Source organism: Corvus kubaryi, unplaced genomic scaffold, assembly GCF_017639235.1.
Source record: "Corvus kubaryi isolate FWS band 111438036 unplaced genomic scaffold, C.kubaryi_AGA036_p1.0 37398, whole genome shotgun sequence".
Taxonomy (NCBI): domain Eukaryota; kingdom Metazoa; phylum Chordata; class Aves; order Passeriformes; family Corvidae; genus Corvus; species Corvus kubaryi.
The window spans coordinates 41,562,915-41,580,910 of record NW_024581137.1 but is presented as its reverse complement, the minus strand read 5'-3'; the positions used below and the strand labels follow the sequence as shown (position 1 = coordinate 41,580,910).

At 40.5% G+C, this 17,996-nt stretch overlaps 1 protein-coding gene across 19 annotated transcripts in view; it reads right to left on the bottom strand.

Moving 5' to 3' along the window:
- Positions 1-17,996, bottom strand: part of KIAA1217 (KIAA1217 ortholog) — a 364,764-nt gene that overhangs the window by 80,442 nt on the left and 266,326 nt on the right. For all 19 annotated transcript variants that reach the window (XM_042042936.1, XM_042042934.1, XM_042042929.1 and 16 more), the window contains one exon: positions 14,211-14,406. In XM_042042936.1, the coding sequence (XP_041898870.1) occupies positions 14,211-14,406 (196 nt within the window). The remainder of the gene's footprint in view (positions 1-14,210; positions 14,407-17,996) is intronic.

Sequence of the window (17,996 nt, the reverse complement as noted above, 5' to 3'; positions counted from 1 at the left end):
CCTGAATTCACCACAGCTCTTGCAGTGTAGATGCACTGTAATGTTGTTCTCCCATGACCAATGTAATCAGGAGGGTTGGGAACACAAGGCCTCAGTGCAGTTACCATCAGACATCAGCAAATCTCAGCAAATCACAAAATTTAGATGGCAAGTCAGTGATTCACACTTGAAAGTCATCAGCAACAGGATGGATGGGTAGTTTATGGTGCTGAGATACAAAATGAGCAAAAGCAGTGGGAAAAGCTGAGGTCCTAGAATACAAAGGCAATTAATGAAAAGAAGAGAAGACATTTCAAGCTGAGTGCTCTCTCTCCCCTTAGTCTTAAGTATTTTTGTCCCTGTGTTGCCCATAATTGCTATAGAGGAAGGCACAAACAGTCAGATGTTCCTACAATCAGTGGGTAGATAATTGTGCTTGCACTTAGAGATGGAAGATGTTAACTTTCCTGAATACTAAATAGACTACTCAGCATTACCTAACCATTATTTAATATTAGGCTGCTTTTATAAAATAGAGCTGTTAACTTAATCTTTGTATTATTATCAAGAGCTGATACTTCTTTGTTCATTAATATTGCAATCAAACCCCATATGAATTCTACTACAAATTTTCATTTTCCATTGTCTGTAAGAACTTTTTCAGACTGAAGCTTAACTAGTTTTCTTTCAAAGATTGAGACGAGTTTTCCTACAACTTTTATTTCTAATGCAAATATTTAATGAGCTATTAAACTGTTTTTCTCTTTTTTATTATAATTTGAGACACCATTTATTTCTTTATGTTCTTCTAGGTAAAATTGTCTTTTTAATGCTCAAATATTCTATGCAGCTAAACAGTCTTTAGGATTCAGAAACTAACTATATTTGTAAAAAAAAAAATTAAGCAAGTTAATGATTGCATTTATTTCACTCTTTCAAGATATGCAAAGACATTCATTTTTGATGATAGCTTTCAGTTCTTATGAAGAACATAAGGAACCTTCTGTGTTTTGGCAGTTAAACTTTCTTGGATTTAGTGGCAAAAAAAGGAGATTTTTTTGGCTAAAAAGACAGGCTTTGCATATCAGCTTTGCAGTTGAGTGTGACTCTCTTTTCTGCCCAGTTTAGAAGCTAGTGCAGAATTTAAAAATGCTAGTTTTGCATTTCAGACCATTAAAACCACACTCAATACTGAGCTACTGAAACCATTAACACAGAGTAAGTGGCAGAGTTGAAAAAACTTCCTTATACACAAGTCTAAATCATTGCAGAACAGTCTCGATTCTGCCTGTGCTTCAATGCTCCCATAAAAGCAAAATCACAGTTGTCCTTGAGTCTTGAATTTTCAATGCAAATATGCATGTTATGCCATAAAATAGCTTAAACATACAACTTGGAGAAATGATTTGGCCCCAATCTCACTTGACAGAGAAAAGATATTTTCAAAGACACAATAAATTCTTTTTTTCTTTATTCTCTTTTAAATCACATGCCCTTAAAAAACCAACTGCCTTTCCTCTTGAGTTGTCTGATCCATATCATGATACAGCAATGCTTCAGAGCAGTTCCTATTTGACAGAACTAACTGCTCACTTCTAAAAATCCCTTTTGAGCATGACAAAATAAAGAGATTCAAAATCCATTAGTTAAAATCATTCACATTATTTTTCTTCCACACATTGCCCAGGTGGAATTCTGAACACCGGCAATACCCACAGGTTCTACTTCATGGAAGCTGCTCTCAGGTATGTTTTACCTTCAGCTAAAAAAATCACTCCCATGGAGCTTAAAGCAAGAAGAAATAGAATATAACTTAGGTGTGGTTTTACTTAGGGCACAGGACATGTGTCAGCAAAGTTGCTGAAAATACAATTAAACACAAGGGATGTTCCTGTCTCCATGCACCCTCAAGTCCCTCTTTCACTTACGCTTCTGCTACAAAAGATTTACCTGAAACATGAAGATTGTGCCCAGTTTCATAGAACACAAACCAAAGAGGACTACAAAATTCCCTGCTACTCTAGGACAACATGTATGAAGATGACGAAGTAACAACACCATCCAACAGTTTTGAAAGTGCATGTCAGACAATGCTGTGGTTCCTACATCTGTGAGCTTGGAGGTACTGCCAGCCGTGCACTGTCCTACAGCTGCAACACAAACCATAATGTTAAGCCATCCCCTTTGTCATGTAGTATAACTTAGCTGCAGAAATACCTCTGGAATTTCTGATCGTTCTTCACCCGACAAGCAACAGACCACAGACTTAAACACAGGCCACAGCAGAAAACATTTACACTAGGCCTTAGTAACATAAGCCTTGTAACAAATTGCTTCACAACATTCCTGTCAACAAAGAGGTATGCTTTATAGAAGGGGAAATTAAACACCCGAGAGGTGAAAGAACATGTTCAAAGAAAGGTTTACAAGCATCAAACCCAGATCTGATGATGATCCTGTGAACACACCACATGACTGCCCTTTCCTTCTCTACATACAGAGCTCTTTCAAAACACAGTATTTTTTGCTGCCTCTGTACTGAGGGTCAGTGGCAGGATGTGCAGAAGATTTCATCATTTCTCTCAGGGATGATCTACATGAAACACAACACAGTGTGTTAGGTGCACATTTAACCTGACTCGGGCGGCTGAGCCCATCAGCACTGGGTCGGGGTGCCCAGCGCAGCCATCCTGTGCCTTTAGTCGAGTGCAGCTCTGAGCTCAGGCACACACACCACGTTCATGGAGGGCATTGAGCTCACGTAGTGCTGCTGGGCTGCAAAACCCACTTTGGAGCTGATGGCATGCCCTCACAGTGTGATGGTGAATCTCACCTGAGCTCATGGGCTTCTAGGCTGGCTTTTAGTGCAAGGAGCTGCATGACCACAACAGAGTTGGCACAGCACCTAAACTGATAAGACCATAACCCCTGAGCTGGTAAAGGTTTACTCCTTATGGCAAGAGCTAATGTCATGCAGGCGTCAGGAAACCACCCAGCTCACATCTCTCAGCACCTCCATTGCGTACACGGTGCTGACCTAACCCTGACTAAGCGCCGTGTTATCATGGTTATATTGCTAACAATGATCTCAGTGCAGGACAGCTTACATACTTAGGGGAACTCTAATCACAACTTGCTTTTGTTTAAAGAACAAAAATTATCTTCAGAAATTCATTATTTAAGAAAGGAAATTTAAATACCTGATAAATCAAGAATAAGTAAACAAACAAGATTGTGTCCTCTTCTGTGACCTTCACAAGTATCTGTTAATTCTCTCAAACGATGGGTTTTAAATGGAAAATACAATTTCTCACATAATTCTCTTATAATGAAGAAGAGAAAACTGAGGTGGAAGAGTTAATAACTCCTCAGTGTTATGAAATAAAATACAGTTAAAGCTTACATTTGGGTTCATGAGTTTCTTTTCTGTGAAGCTACAGGATTCCCTCTGTGTAGGCAAGATGTCTTGCAAATTTCTGCCCTGAAATACCTTACTGGCATTTGGCAATACCTTAATCCAGCTGAAGAGAGGTATTAACTGATGATAAAATCTGTATTTGGCTGGTGTAGGATGCTTGGGCGCTGGAGCATTGAAACCTTCCCACAGAACCAAAAACCACTGGCATGAACAAGGCACTCCTACTCTCTTTCAACACAGCTATTGTATGTATCCTCTGGAAATTCTGTGAGCAGTTTGAAAATTTCTAGTAATAGTAAAGCTGGTTAGGCTACAGCAATCAAAAACTGAATGCATTGGGACCTTTGGACCTTCTTGAAATCCAAGGTGCAAAGCAAGGTATAACTAAAATGGGGGAAATGCCATTAGATTAGTTTCACTCTTTACCCATAACCATCAGTTAACCGTATCTTTTTGAGAAGACAGGCGATCTTTGTCTTTTCATGCTGGTTTAGCTTGATCTTCCACCATAAGTCCATTGAGTCACCGTCTCTGTCTGGACATTCCCTCGTGCTGAAATCAGCAGCAATGGTAACAAGCAAAAGTGAGAAAAAGCATCCTTGTTTCTTACTTATATTAATGTCAAATCATTACCTGAGACTTGCATGAGTTTCAAAAACTAAGGATAGCCTTTAAAGTCTCAATGATAACTGTTTTTGTTGGGACACCTCAGGACAATCCACGGGGGGTCACAATAAATGCTGCCAGGCCCTTCCTCAAAAGAATAGTTTACAATTTTAAACTTTTTTACTAAAATTCCAAGATACTTCAAATTTTTCTTTGCTTTTTATTTGACAAAATTGTCATACGTAAGACTGTAAGGATCGCATAGGCCCATATTGTTCTCTGCTCCCTGTCCCTCCTTCCCCCCAACTATCTAATAAACAGAGCAAACGCGTATCACCAAATTCTGCCAAAGTTATGCAGACACAAGTTTATTACAGTAACAACTCTTGCAGCATGGAAGAAATTCCTCAAGATGAAGTTCTTACTTTCCATACCCTCAAGACTTAACTCTCCTATTTCACCACACACAGTTTCAACTAGTCTGAGGTCATTGCTATGATCCTTGTGGTATTTCTAGCCTGAAGCTCTCATAGTAACTTCTGTTAGTACTCCCTCCTGAAAATCTGTCCTCCACATTCAGAAAATTTCTATAAATATACTTAGTTGTCTTCAAGTACTAAGAGAATAAAAAAGTAGATCTTCTAATGAATAAAAGCAATTACTTATTTTATTTTTTCTGCAGAATAGTCTGAAGAGATTTGTTCAAGGTATTAAGTTGTTTGATAACTATTTAAAAAAAAAAAAGGAACTGTTTAATTTAGTCCAGTACCTCTTTTTACTGCTATTTCATTCTTCTCTGCTATTTACAGTGACTTGCAATATTTTGTTCCTTAATGAAAAAGACAGATGGAAAACTCAGTAGTCACATAAATTTCCCACCAAAGTGTTATGAAAAATAAAAGTTTTTAACTGCCACTAAAATACTAGCACTTTTCTACAGACAAATACATTTAGCTGGCTAAGAAGAATAAGTAAAAACCAAAAAGAAAATGGACAACTTTTTTTACCTAAAGAAAACCCAGTGTTTTCCCCATCTGATTCCTGATAAAACCTGTGAAAAACCCTATTGCCAAAAGGCAACTTTGTCTATATACCTATATCAGCAAGTCCATCTACTGTAAACAGTTACTTCTATCATCTAGAGATTCTGAGACAACATTTCAGTTTAACCCAGTTCCTCAGGTGGAAATCAATGTTCTGGCAGGATGACTTTTGGACAATAGTTGCATTCTGTTCCACAGAATAGCCCAACTGACCATCAAGGTGACTTTTTCATACCCTGAACTGACAAAATAATGCCAGCAAACTTGGAAGAACACAAAATCCCTATGATACTTAATGAAAAAATACTTTAAAAATGACAACTGAACAACTCAGTGAGATGAACGAGAACCAGAGTGTGTACCAGAGCTATTTTTCAGAGGGCACACAGGCTCTGCCATGCTGCACCTACTCCAGTTCAGCATAGTAAAATCAGAGAACTCCACACACAGAGGCACGGGACATGTCCAAGCAGGCTCTGCTTTAGTCCACCAGAGGCTGAGCCCCTGACCTCCGAAGAAGACAGTAAGCCATGGCTGGCTCCCAGCCAAAGCTGCCAGGCTGACTAGTACAGTTTCCAAGGATGTGTATGCCAAAGACTACGCAGATATGTGAAGCATTTAAGGCCACTGTAGTCAAGTACTTTACATAGGGGCATTATTGTTAGTAAATTTTAAATGGGCAAAAGCAAAAAATACAAGAAAATATCAATTAAATTTCTTGGACTACTCATTCTTCCTCTTCAACAAACATGAAGAAAGATAAATTCTACCCAATTACATTTCCCTTCTGTATAAATCAGCTGTATCAAACTAATTTTTGAGTAATGACTATTTTTATAAACCCTGTTTTTTAGTACTAAATAAGGTACAATTGATGTGTTCAAGGGCAGAATGTGACCATTTGAATAATCCATAGACATGAAGCATTAAAGTCATGTAGGCCATGCATGCCTTTGTAGTTCTGCTCCATTTACCACATGTTCTGTACTTACAGCAGGAATTATCTTCAATACTTCTGAAGTTATTTCATTTCTAAAAAGTTCACTACTGTCGGTAGCAAATTTAGGGGTTGAGCCATCAGCATTTAAGAGCACAGCTGGTTATGGCATCATACCAAAAATTCACCTCTGTGGGCTCTAACAAACAGCTTGACTTTGTGTGAAGTCCTCACAAGCTACTTTAGACAGGATCTTGGACCCAAGACTTTAGGGTGCATGATTAAGAAGAATGCCAAGAGGCCATTTCCTAGACTCACTCCAGTTTGTCATTATCTTTCATCTATTGGGGAACCAAAACTGGACACAGTGCCACCTCACAAATGGTGAGAAGAGGGAAATAATCATTCCCCTTGACCCGCTGGCTGAATTTTTCCTATAGCCAGCTATGCAGTTTTCCCTTGCTGCAAGGACATGCTGCTAGCACACAGTCACCTTGTTGTCATACTCCAAGTCCTTTCTGGAAAGCTGCTACCAAGCCAACCTGTCCTTGCCAGTGTTGCTGCAGGGCTGTTCTGTCCCTGGTGAAAGGCTGCATTTGCCTCTCTGGAGTTTCATGAAGTTCCTGCTAGTCCATTTCTCTGGCTCACTGGGTCCCAGTGAAGTGGCCATCTGACCTTTCAGCACACTAAATGCTCTCTCAAATGTAGTGTCAGACTTGACCCTACTGGTGGTTCATTCCATCCCAACAACCATTTCTGATGTTAAAAATCACTGGCCCCAGAGTCCAGCCCTGAGGAACACAGCTAAACCCAGCCGCCAGTTACAGACCCTGAAGGCCACCCCTACCTCCCCCATGTGGCTACAAGGAGGCTATGATAGATGTGAAAGGCCTTGTTAAAGCCAAGATAAATAACATCCACCGCTCTGCCCTCATACCCACAGATGGTCTATTCATCACAGAAGGTAATTGGGCAAAGCAATGGTACAAGCACCTGTCTCCTATGAAACAGCTGAGTAGCTGAAAAATTATCCAGAAGGGCTCCCATCTTTAGAGTTGCTCAGACCATTGCCCCTATTGTCCCAAGAGAGCACCCTAATCAGTGGGCTATCAACAAGCTTCTGATGCAGTGATTATCCTCTTATCCTGTTTGAATTGGGTACTCTGTAGCCAGAAATGCAGAAAAGAGATACAGAACAAGAACAAATACAAGAGATACCACAGAGATGACATTATTTCCCTCTGGGAACAGAAATCTGAACTTAGGCCCAGCATAGTAATTATGCATTAGAATTGCTACCAAATATATAAACAGTGTGGGGAGCAATGATTAAATCCAAGAGCTGTCCTCATTCAGGGACTTGCTGTCAGCCCTGGCAGCAAATCCTAAATTCAATGAGCTGAGGGACAGGCTCTGCTTTTCTGTTTGGCCAAAGCCTTACACTTCTTACAATGCATGCAACTGCAATGCACTTTTTTCCTTTGCATGCCCACGTCAAATGAAAGGCTCTGGTGTTTGTGTGACTTACTGTATTAGAGGTAGACTTAAAAATTTTATCTGACACAAAAATTAGATCAGATTTATCCAAGTGATAGCTCCTGTGCTAGATACAACCCATGGGACAGCTCCATCTGGCCTCCTACCTTTCCTCTGAAGGAAGAAGGCTTGTACAAGCTACTCCATCTGCCAAATCCGTCTTCCAGCAGACACCAAATGCTGAAGGCTCAAATTCCTGCTGCTAAATCAGCATATGAAGTGATACTAGAGCTGGATAAAGACATTACACCTTCAGTGAGGGCATGATTTGGGGTAAAGAGAAAAGCCACTGCCACCCTGACATAGCTTTATTCAGTTCATCCAGGTTGTACACTCATTACTCTACCTCTCCTACTATCTTCACCACTTTTCATTCCGATTTATTCATGCTGCAAGGTTCTGAAATAGGAGTATTTTGTCACCACATATTACCCAACACAGTGAGGCATCATTTTTACTCAAGGTCCTTTAGTATTACTTTAGTGCACATGACTAATAAAGGTTGCATTCAAAAGTCAATCAACAGATATAGCAGTGAAAGACACAGACTAACTAACATAAACATAAACTAATGGGTTTGTTTAGCACACTGTACATCTTCTACTCCAGTATCACTGCAATGAACCCATTAGATCCATGCTGATACAAAAATTGTTGCAACAAAATTCAGCTCCAGTGTGACACAGCATCCGAAATATCCTGCATATCAGCTTATTGGTGGCAGACAGAATGTGCCACTGTTGAGACAGTATGTACTAAATAGGATCTTGCTCCTTGGAAGCATTTTTTCAGGTACTCACAACATATTTTATCATAAGAGAAAGAAACTCTTAAGTAAACAGTAATTGTGGGCATAAGTACAGGCCTGGGAAGTCACATATTTCACTCTTTTATATACCTGCCTTTCACATATCCTGTAGAGATAATAAATGGAAGAGAAAAAACTCTGATATGTCAATATCATTGTTTACCTTCTTTTGTTACAAAAGATTTCAGGTAAGAGGTGTGTGTTTTCTTCTTTCCAAGTCCAAAACCTTTAGCTATTATAATTTGAAGAAATAGGAAAGAAAATAAAGTCTAGAAAAGCTGGAAGGAAAACTTGAGATACATTAGAGTATTGTATTTCCTAAGGTCTGTGTTTCAATTCATTAATTGGAACTAGTTGTTTCAGGCTGGTTTTCCTACAGACCTGTCAGTTGCTGTTAAGCTATCTGACCATGACAGCAAATACTTACATGACTTTTTTGCATGTTGGCTGCTTTACATACACTATAAAAGTCAAGATAGGGAAAATTCTTTAAGGTGACTGAATACATTAAAGTTATACTTAGCCTTAACTTGAAATGCACTTCCCAGGGAGTTCTTTTCCCATGAACTAAACTGAAGTTCTTGCTGACTTCATTAGGCTTAAATCATGCCCTAAGGAATCAGAGAGGGCAGTGCCACTGCTAGCAAATCACAGGCTTCTCATATAAAGTCCATGGCCATTCACACGTCTTCTGTCTGATTTTACATGCCTATTTTAATTTCTAGCTCATAAATAGTAAGTAACAATCAATTAGCTCCAATATAATATATGTCTACCTTTACCATTTATATTTTTCTCTGTGTGTCTTACAGTATCTTGCATACACACGAATAGGGAGTTATTTCTACCACCAGCTGAAAAGCAATGATCTGTCTCTCTGCAAAGGCTTTGCTATGTGTGAAATTGTCACTGTGGCCCTGACTTTCTTTTTTACCAGGCTTTGAGAGACATCTGTAAGAAATGCTACAAAAGATTGAGGTGTTATGATTATAATTAGTAATGGCATTTCCATATAAGGTGGCAGAAAACGAAGTAATCAGACATTAAAACCTGTGCCTGCCATAACTCGGGTTTGGGGGCTAATAAATAATAATCAGAATACTCCATGATTGCTTAAGACCCTCCCCATGCCAATCCTTGAGCATTTGTATAATTTTACTCCTTTATGTAATCCCTCCAAATGCAAATAAAATGCAAATGTTGGCAGGCTCAGACATTTCTGAAGAGGCCTTTCCACACACCTAACTTTAGGCATGGGTTTACCAGCAGGGAGCCTGGTCATCCTTTGCTCTTTACTCATCTAGACTGGAGTGGCGAGGCATTCCAGCTGGGGCACCCAGAAAGGATGATTGCAACCCTTGAGCCATAAAGCTCCATCCTCCTCAGTCACTTCTCAAACCCAAATTTTTGTGCATTTATGGAAATCCCCCCCTGTACCACATTCTTCCTTCATCCAACCCTGCCTGTACAGCCCGATCCTGCAGGAGCACCAACAGCTGCTGCCGCAATGGGAGGTCGTGATCACGCCCCGCCCTTCAGGGCTGTGACCCATTGCATCAACTGCCCTGGCCACTCCATCACCACACAGGATGCCAGCGCCTGCCCTTACAAAGGATGCTGCCCATTGTCGGGACAGATGTACCACACGAGAGACTACAAGTGAACACATTTGTCAGCTTTCATTTCACGAGGAGGTACCGGAGCAGGGACAGCAGCGAGCTGCAGAGTGGCCACAGGCGGCTGCTGGTGCAACCTCACCGGATGCTTGTCAGGTTCTGCTTCCTCCAGGCAAATTGCAAGTGAAGTTTGCTGAAAACTTTTGAGCACTTTCCAGGTTTCAGCTGATTCTCACTGACAGTTTTGCGAGATAATTTTTTTCCCACAGTTATCGCACTGGAAAAGCTCCCAGCTTTCAAATAGATATTTTAAAATGCATTTAGTTTTCTCTTGCACAGTGAATTCATTTATTTTAATATCTTGTTTTGTCTCCAGGCTGCACAATGATGAAGCAAGTGTTGATTTCTGGTGGACCTCTTAGCCAAGAAAGACCTTAATTTCAAAAGCTGTGGCTGAAATTTTAAATGGGCCCACAATTGGAATCCTGTTTTCTAGGTCAACTCCACGTGAATACCATGTCCTATTAGATTAGTCCTGACTGACAAACCCATGGTAGTGAGGTAGCCAAAATGCATTTCTGTTATTCTTTCTCAGGCTCCATGTTAATTCAGACCACAATTTGGAAACTGACTGACTCATACACAGCTAGTAAAATAGGAACCCACAGAACAATTAAATTTCAAAAAGAAAATATCAGTTTTTTTTTAAGATGGCATTGAGATACACAATGTAAAATTAATAAAAATTTACAAAAGTTCATTATTTTCCTCACTGAAATCATGTTGGTTGAGGATCAAAACATAACTTGTATTTAAAATATATTAAATTAAAAAGTTAATAGATATGGAAAGGGAGGTGATTATACACAGATTATTTAAAATCATGTGAATAGAAGTACTTTCATGACACTTTAAAATCTGAAGTTACGAACAGTTTCCTCGTTTTTTTTAAATAAACAGTCCCCTTTTACAGCTGGAACTAAACAGGACCACAGCGTGCAAAGCATCTCAAAAGTAAAATTTCAGAACATTGCTGATGGTGTTGTTAGAACACAGTGGCAGAAGAAATTGAAAAGGACATTATTATAAAAGAAGTGCACATAAAAAAAAAAAAAGGGAACTATTTTGGAATAATTTTTAGACTACCTTTTAAAACAAGCTATTTGTTATTACTTAGTTCCTGGAGCAACTTGAAAGACAGATTGTGGGATGATGACAATATATTACCTCCTATTTGGCTAATTTGATGATCCCTTAAGCCACACACATATCTGTGACCCCTCCTGCAATACAGAGAGAAAGACTTATTTTGTTCATTTCAAATTTAAAAACTCTCAACTGAAATGCTTCATATTACATTGCTTCCCTGTTGTTTGCTTATTTTTTTCTTTCTCCTGATTTTGGCCTGTTCACGATGGGATAAGCTGGGGCCTTGTCTGTGGTACATGAAAGACAGGGTATCTTGCAGGGTCTGAAATCCTGGCCATGAAATAAAATAGTACACCTTCATGTGGCTGTCCTCCATTAGAGCCTGGACAACACACTTCAGTACATGCAAGAGATGCAGAAAAAAGGGTTTAAGAATGAACTACTTAACAGTGAACTTACGGTTCTCTCATCTTCACAAAGACATTATTGAACTGCAAAAAGTTCAGGGCAACAATGACTATCAAATGAGGATCAAGTGGTTATAGCAGCACTTCTCAGTCTGGAGAAGAGATGACCTGAGGGAAATGACAGGCCAAAGAAACCAGATACGCCCTGGGGGAAGCAGATAGCAATCTGATGTTTTCTGTCACTTCCAACACAAGAACTTGGGAGCATAACTTAGAGCTGATAAACACGTACAAAACAAAGCAACAGGAAAGCAATGGTTGGGCAGTAAACCAACAGAAACTTGCTGCCAAAGTCACAGATGCACTGCTGCAGATGTGAAAAATTTAACATGGGATCAAAGGTGGCCAGAACAATACCTGGAGGAGACATATCTTGATGGTTATTATACAGGCAGAAATCATAACCAGGAAATCTCTAAGCTGAAGATACCTTGAGGCTGAGAACACTTGGGGAAAGGATCATACATACACACATGTGTGTGTGGCACATGGAGGACAGGGAGTTTATTTAGGACAGCCAGCACAGCTTCACCAAGGGCAAGTCCTGTCTGACCAACCCAGTGGCCTTCTATGATGGGCTTCTACAGCAGTGGACAAGGGAATATATATTCACTTCTGTAAAGCCTTTGAGATGGTCCCCACAACATCCTCCTCTCTAAATTAAAGAGATGGATTTGATGAGTGGACTGCTAGATGGATAATTAAGTGGTTGGATGGTTGCATCGAGAGAGTAGTAGTCAATGGCTCAGAGTCTCAATAGACACCAGCGACACGTGGTGTCCCTCAGGGTCTCTATTGGGACCAGTGTTATTTAATATGCTATATCAATGACATAGATGAAGGGATTGAGTGCACCCTCAGCAAATTTGCAGATGACATCAAGCTGCGTGACGCTGTTGACATGCCTGAGGAGTGGGATGCCATCCAGAGGGATGCTCAAGAAGTGGGCATATGGGAATCTTATGTGGTTTAACAAGACCAAGTGCAAGGTGCCCCGAGTTAGGGCACCCCCCCGGTATCAACACAGGCTGGGGGATGGACAGAGCAAGAGCAGCCCTGCCCAGAAGGGCTTGAGGGTGCTGGTGGATGAGAAGCTGGACATGACCGGCCAGGTGCACTCCCAGCCCAGAAAGCCAAATGTGTCCTGGGCTGCACTAAAAGCAGCGTGGGCAGCTGATCAAGGGGGGGATTCTGTCCCTGCTCTGCTGAGACCCCACTGGCAGTGCTGCATCCAGCTCTGGGGTCCTCAGCCCACACAGTGGGGCTGGACCGTGAGTTGCGAAGGCTCAACCACTTAACATCACATTGAAGCAAATACAAGTTTTCCTGGGGTGAAGTAAGCCATACTGAGGATGCCGTAGCCAGCAGTGACTTACAGGCAGAGATGAACCCTCTGCATGTACAATAAACATACATGTGCTCTTAAAAACACCTCAAAACCAGAAAGTCTTGTCCAGGTTGAAGTCTTACAAATTTCTCCCCCAAAAGCTCAACATATTGGTGGCCCAGGAGGCTGTGGGAGGGCAGCCGCTTTGTGAGCTGGCACAGACAGGGATCAGCCCCTTATTTCCAGCCCCCTTGCTCTTCACTTGCCAGTTCTGGGAGAGGCAGGGACCCCTTCCAGCCCTGTTTTCTTCACGTTTGTTGTGTTTGTCAGATATCATACTACTCTTGACAGAAACTGTCTTAGATTATTGAGGGACGAGTAAACCACCGTGACAAGCTTACAAGCATGGTATGATTTACAGTCCAGTCTTCGATTTGTGTCACTCTCTGTATTGGGAGATGAGCCCACAGGAAAGCAGCATTTCACTTTATTACCTGTGAGCAAAACCTGCCTTCCTCAGCAATCTGCACATGAGTTATGCACCTTCCCACAACGCTTTAACTGCCCTCTGGTGTCTTCCCTCAAAAGAACAGCCTTTACTCCTACCATCCATCAGCTGAGCACAGTCTCTGAGACAAAATTCGCCATCATAAAAGGAGGTCTGGTTCACAGCTGGGCTGAATTCAACCCTGAGATACGGGCAGAACACAGGAACCAGAGCTGTCCACCTATGCTGACACATCACTCTTGTCACTGTGCAGACAGAAGGGCACTGCCCCAAAGTAAAGGGCATCTCCATCAGCATATCCATTCAAATCCTCTGCCTGGAAAGCTACCACCATGCACATACAAACCTTTTCAGTAACATGGATTACTAAGGCAAAAATATCTCTAGGTTTCTTTCAACTAAGTCTGGCTCTGAAGAGATGGCAAAGTGAAAGAGCCTGTGTCTCCTGTCTGAAAATGAGGGTACAATCTTGTATTAAGTTCATTGCCACATATTTTGCAGGCTTGGCAGAAAGTGTTTGTAATAGTGGGTTTTAACCATTACTCAGCATTTCATGTCAGGGCCTGCATCGCTCTTCTTGCACGTCTACTATGCTCCCATCACACTTTCAGATCTTTGAAAAGAATTTCACCATTCCCCGAAGTTACTCAGTATCCCATACCTAGTTCATTTCCAAGGAACAACCTGACATGAAAAATAATGTGCTACTGAAGTCTTTACTTTTTTAACCCCAAACTATTTAAAGACTGTTTCAAATCCACACATAGAAAACACAGACTAAGCACAGAATGGAGAAGGACTGAAGCAGGTTCTTACCCAGTGATCGTTCCTTCGTTTGGTTTGCTGACCGCACAACAGGAAGACTTGCCCGTGTGCGGCTGCCCCTCGAAAAGGGGGTTGGAGAATCACCCTCAGACATGGCCTCTAAGGAATCAGCAGATGCTTCAGAGAGGTGTTCTGTGTGGTCACCCAAATTGGGCTGTGGGCTCTGGGACGGCTTTGGGCTTCTTGTCTGCAACACAGAGTATTTCCTTATTAGTCTACTGAAACCAGAGTGTGGGAGGAAAAAAAAATCAAAGAGAAGAAGGAAGGAATCCAGACTTCTTCAAATACTGGTATGCTGAAGGTCACTTCTGTGTAGATTATTTAGGAAAAGAGTGTCCTTGGATATTCTGCTCCAGTTTTTATGGTTGTATATCCACACTGCAAATTTTGTTGCTAACAAGGCCCTGAGGATAAGACATGTGCTGAGGAGATGTACAGTAATGCCATTCTCTTTGTTCACACACACACACACACGCACTCTCTCTCTAATGTTAACAAGTCTGCTAAGAAAAATTGTCTGAAAAGCAATACTGTAATGGAGTTGTAAAGCTATCAATTTCAGTATCTTCTGCTGTGCCATCTATGCAAGGTCCAGGTCATGCAGCAAAACCAAGATAGCCATCCGACATTTCTAGCTGAAATCATAATTACTTTCGTTTTTGTTACACCAGCATAAATCTGAACTGTATTCATTAACTGACCAAATTAACTATGGCTTTTACTGGGAAATCATACTAGTAAATTGCTAAATACAGTTGCTGGGAAAAAACGCAACTCTTCCAGCAGGGGAGAGATATGGTTTCATTTATGCACTTCTACCAACTCTTCACCATAGGATCTGCCTAATAAAAACACACTCAACAGGAAATAAAATGTCCTGAACATTTTTTCCAACTGTACGTGACACTATAAGCCGTTTCTACAAAAAGGGGTTGCTTTAAGAAGCATTCTCAATAATGTGTAGTGAAACTCCCTCACAACCACATGTACTATTACTTCGGAAGAATAATTTCCTGGTCTTTCTCCATCAAACCATATCACAACAAATGGGAACATACAAAGCAGAAATTCAAAGCAAAGCAAGCTTACTCGATTCCAAATCCAGCATGTAAATATGAACTTTACAGACATCTATAATCAGCACCAGGCACAAGATGTCATTAAACTTACATGTTTTTCTCTCCCCTATCATTTAAGGTCAGATGCTATTACGTTAAAAATCCCCTGTATCAAAATCAACTTCAACTCTAGGTTTGAAGATGCTGTCAAGATCCAAAAAAGATTGTGCTTCTTTCTGGATAGCTAAGCTAACAAATCTTGCTGACATCTGTTTCTTTCAGTGGTTTCTCAAGTGAAATGAAGAGAGCTCATTTCAGCAAAAGCATGCATCACATAATATTCCTTATGTGACTTTGAATGTATGAAGAACTTCAATTTTTACTACATTTTCATTAGCGGGCTATAGAGGGCTGTTGTTGCCAAGCTGTGCAGTTGCTCTCAAACTACAATAATTAGATATACCTCACAAGAAAGTAAATCCTCCAGAACTCCTCACTTTTAAAATGCTAATATTAAAATAGTAGGTACTATCCAATGTCCTGCAATGAAATTGTTCAAGAGCATAGAATTTTATGCAGAACTTAAAGCTAACAACATTTGTTCTAAAATATGCTTTGAAGTGCCTCTGACATGGTCACCACTAGCCTGCAGGTTGTAAATACAGGGACTCTGCCAGAAAAGTTAGAGGTGACAAGTGACCTGCAAATGCAGAAAAGAATCTGGTAAGTCAGTACTTCTTCATTCAACTTTCCAAAACGGCTTGTGAACCACCACTGCTAAAGTATTTTGTTTACATGGGCAATATTACGGAAGTACTACCAAGCCAAGACATTACAGTTCTATAGTTCCTTGTACCGATTAAAAACTTATCTGTACATATCCATTAATGGGGAGCTAGAAGGCATATAATTCTCCCTTTCTAGAAAACCATGACTAAAAATAAAACAAGAAAAAAAAAAGGCAACAAAATCAACCTGAAAAAAGTCCTTAGTTTCGGAGTTTCTTAGAAAGGAGATTGCTTTTGTTTCTTTAAGAAAATATATACTGATAATGTGAAAATACGGGTCAAGCTTATTTTGCTTTGCTTTTGCTTATTTTTTTCTCTTTAATTTATAATATAATAATCCCCAAGTGTCATTTCAGACATGCAGTTGCATGTGTATTGTTCATTGACACATATGAACAGATGTATATTTGAGAAGTAAGGGGACACCTCATTACCAAAATCAACAGACACAGATTTAGCTGAGCAGTTGCCCAGCATGTTCTGTCAATGTACAGATGGAGCCAACATGCTCTGTTTCTTTGGCTGGCTGTCCCTGGGGAAATGCTGTAGGACCTAAGATATGGCATCCCAGATCCCCACAGATGACATGACATCATTACTGTAGCTAAATCTATTGGGTCTAGCTGAGATAAATTTCTCCATAGCAACCCTCACAGTGCTGTACTTTGTACTGGTGGCTAGAAAGGTGTTGCTAACACACCAGTATTTCTGCTACTGTTGAGCAGGGCACGCACAGCATAAAGGCTCTCTCCAATATGCCCCCCACTCACACAGGAGGCTGTGGGTGGGCAAGATCTTGGTAAAGGACATAATCAGAAGGGCTGACCCAGAGGAATATTCCATATCATTTGATGACTACCCAGCAATAAAAGTTAAGAAAAAGGAGGAGGAAAGGGACCATTTGTTACTGCATTTGTCCTATGGAGCAACTGCTATGCGTGCTGGAGCCTAAAACCTTACTTCCTGGGAAGTGGCTGGACATCACCAGCCGATGGTGAATAGAGAATACTTTGTTTACTTTTGCTTCCACATGTGGCCTTTGCTTTTTCTTTATTAAACTGCATTTATTTGAACCCATGACACTTTTCCATCTTGTTTTCTCTCCTGCACTGCAGCAGAGGAGGGAGGAGAGAGTGGCTTGATGGGCAGCTGGTGTTCAGCCAGGATCAACCCACCACACTAAAAAAGACCCCTTTTTGGCAGCCCTCATTCTTCACGATCAATACTGCACTTTCTGAAGCAAGCCAGAGGCACATCATGGATTCTGCTCAGACACAAAGCCCAGTCTTCCTCTTAATCCACCAGTTCAAATCCATAGGAGTTCCACTCTAGTAAGTGGAGTGGCACAAACATAAAGCCAACACAAGCTATAAGTGAGATCCCCCAAATATACACATAGGGTTTATGAAAGGCCTCAAGCTATTTGTCATGCTCAGCTCCTATAAACATTACATTTCAGGATTCTGAATTTTAAATAGATGCTAACAAAATTCTCAAACTCAGCAACAACAGTGGTTATTCAAGTAACTGAGAGATATGAGTGCATATTTGATAGCAGAGCATTTTTATCATTGGCAGTGAGCACTAGGCTTGAGGCTACTTAATAATCAAGTGGATTGCTAGGTATCACTTCTTAGGAAAACCAACCCATGCAGTGGGGAGGGAACCAGCAGCATTTATGTAGCTATAACTACAAGGACTTGAAAAGATTGTTGAAGAAAGCAGTGCAGAAACTTTCAGCATTATCTGACCCTTGTAATAATTATTCAGGATGTTGATTCTAATATCAAATAAGATAAATAAGACAAATGGCAAATAAATACTTAACAAGTAATGCCACATTTTTTTTTGCACTGAATGTTCACTAATATTAAAATGCTTAAAATAAGACCCCAGCAAGTGTCATTGTAAGGACTTTTCAGGAACTAGCA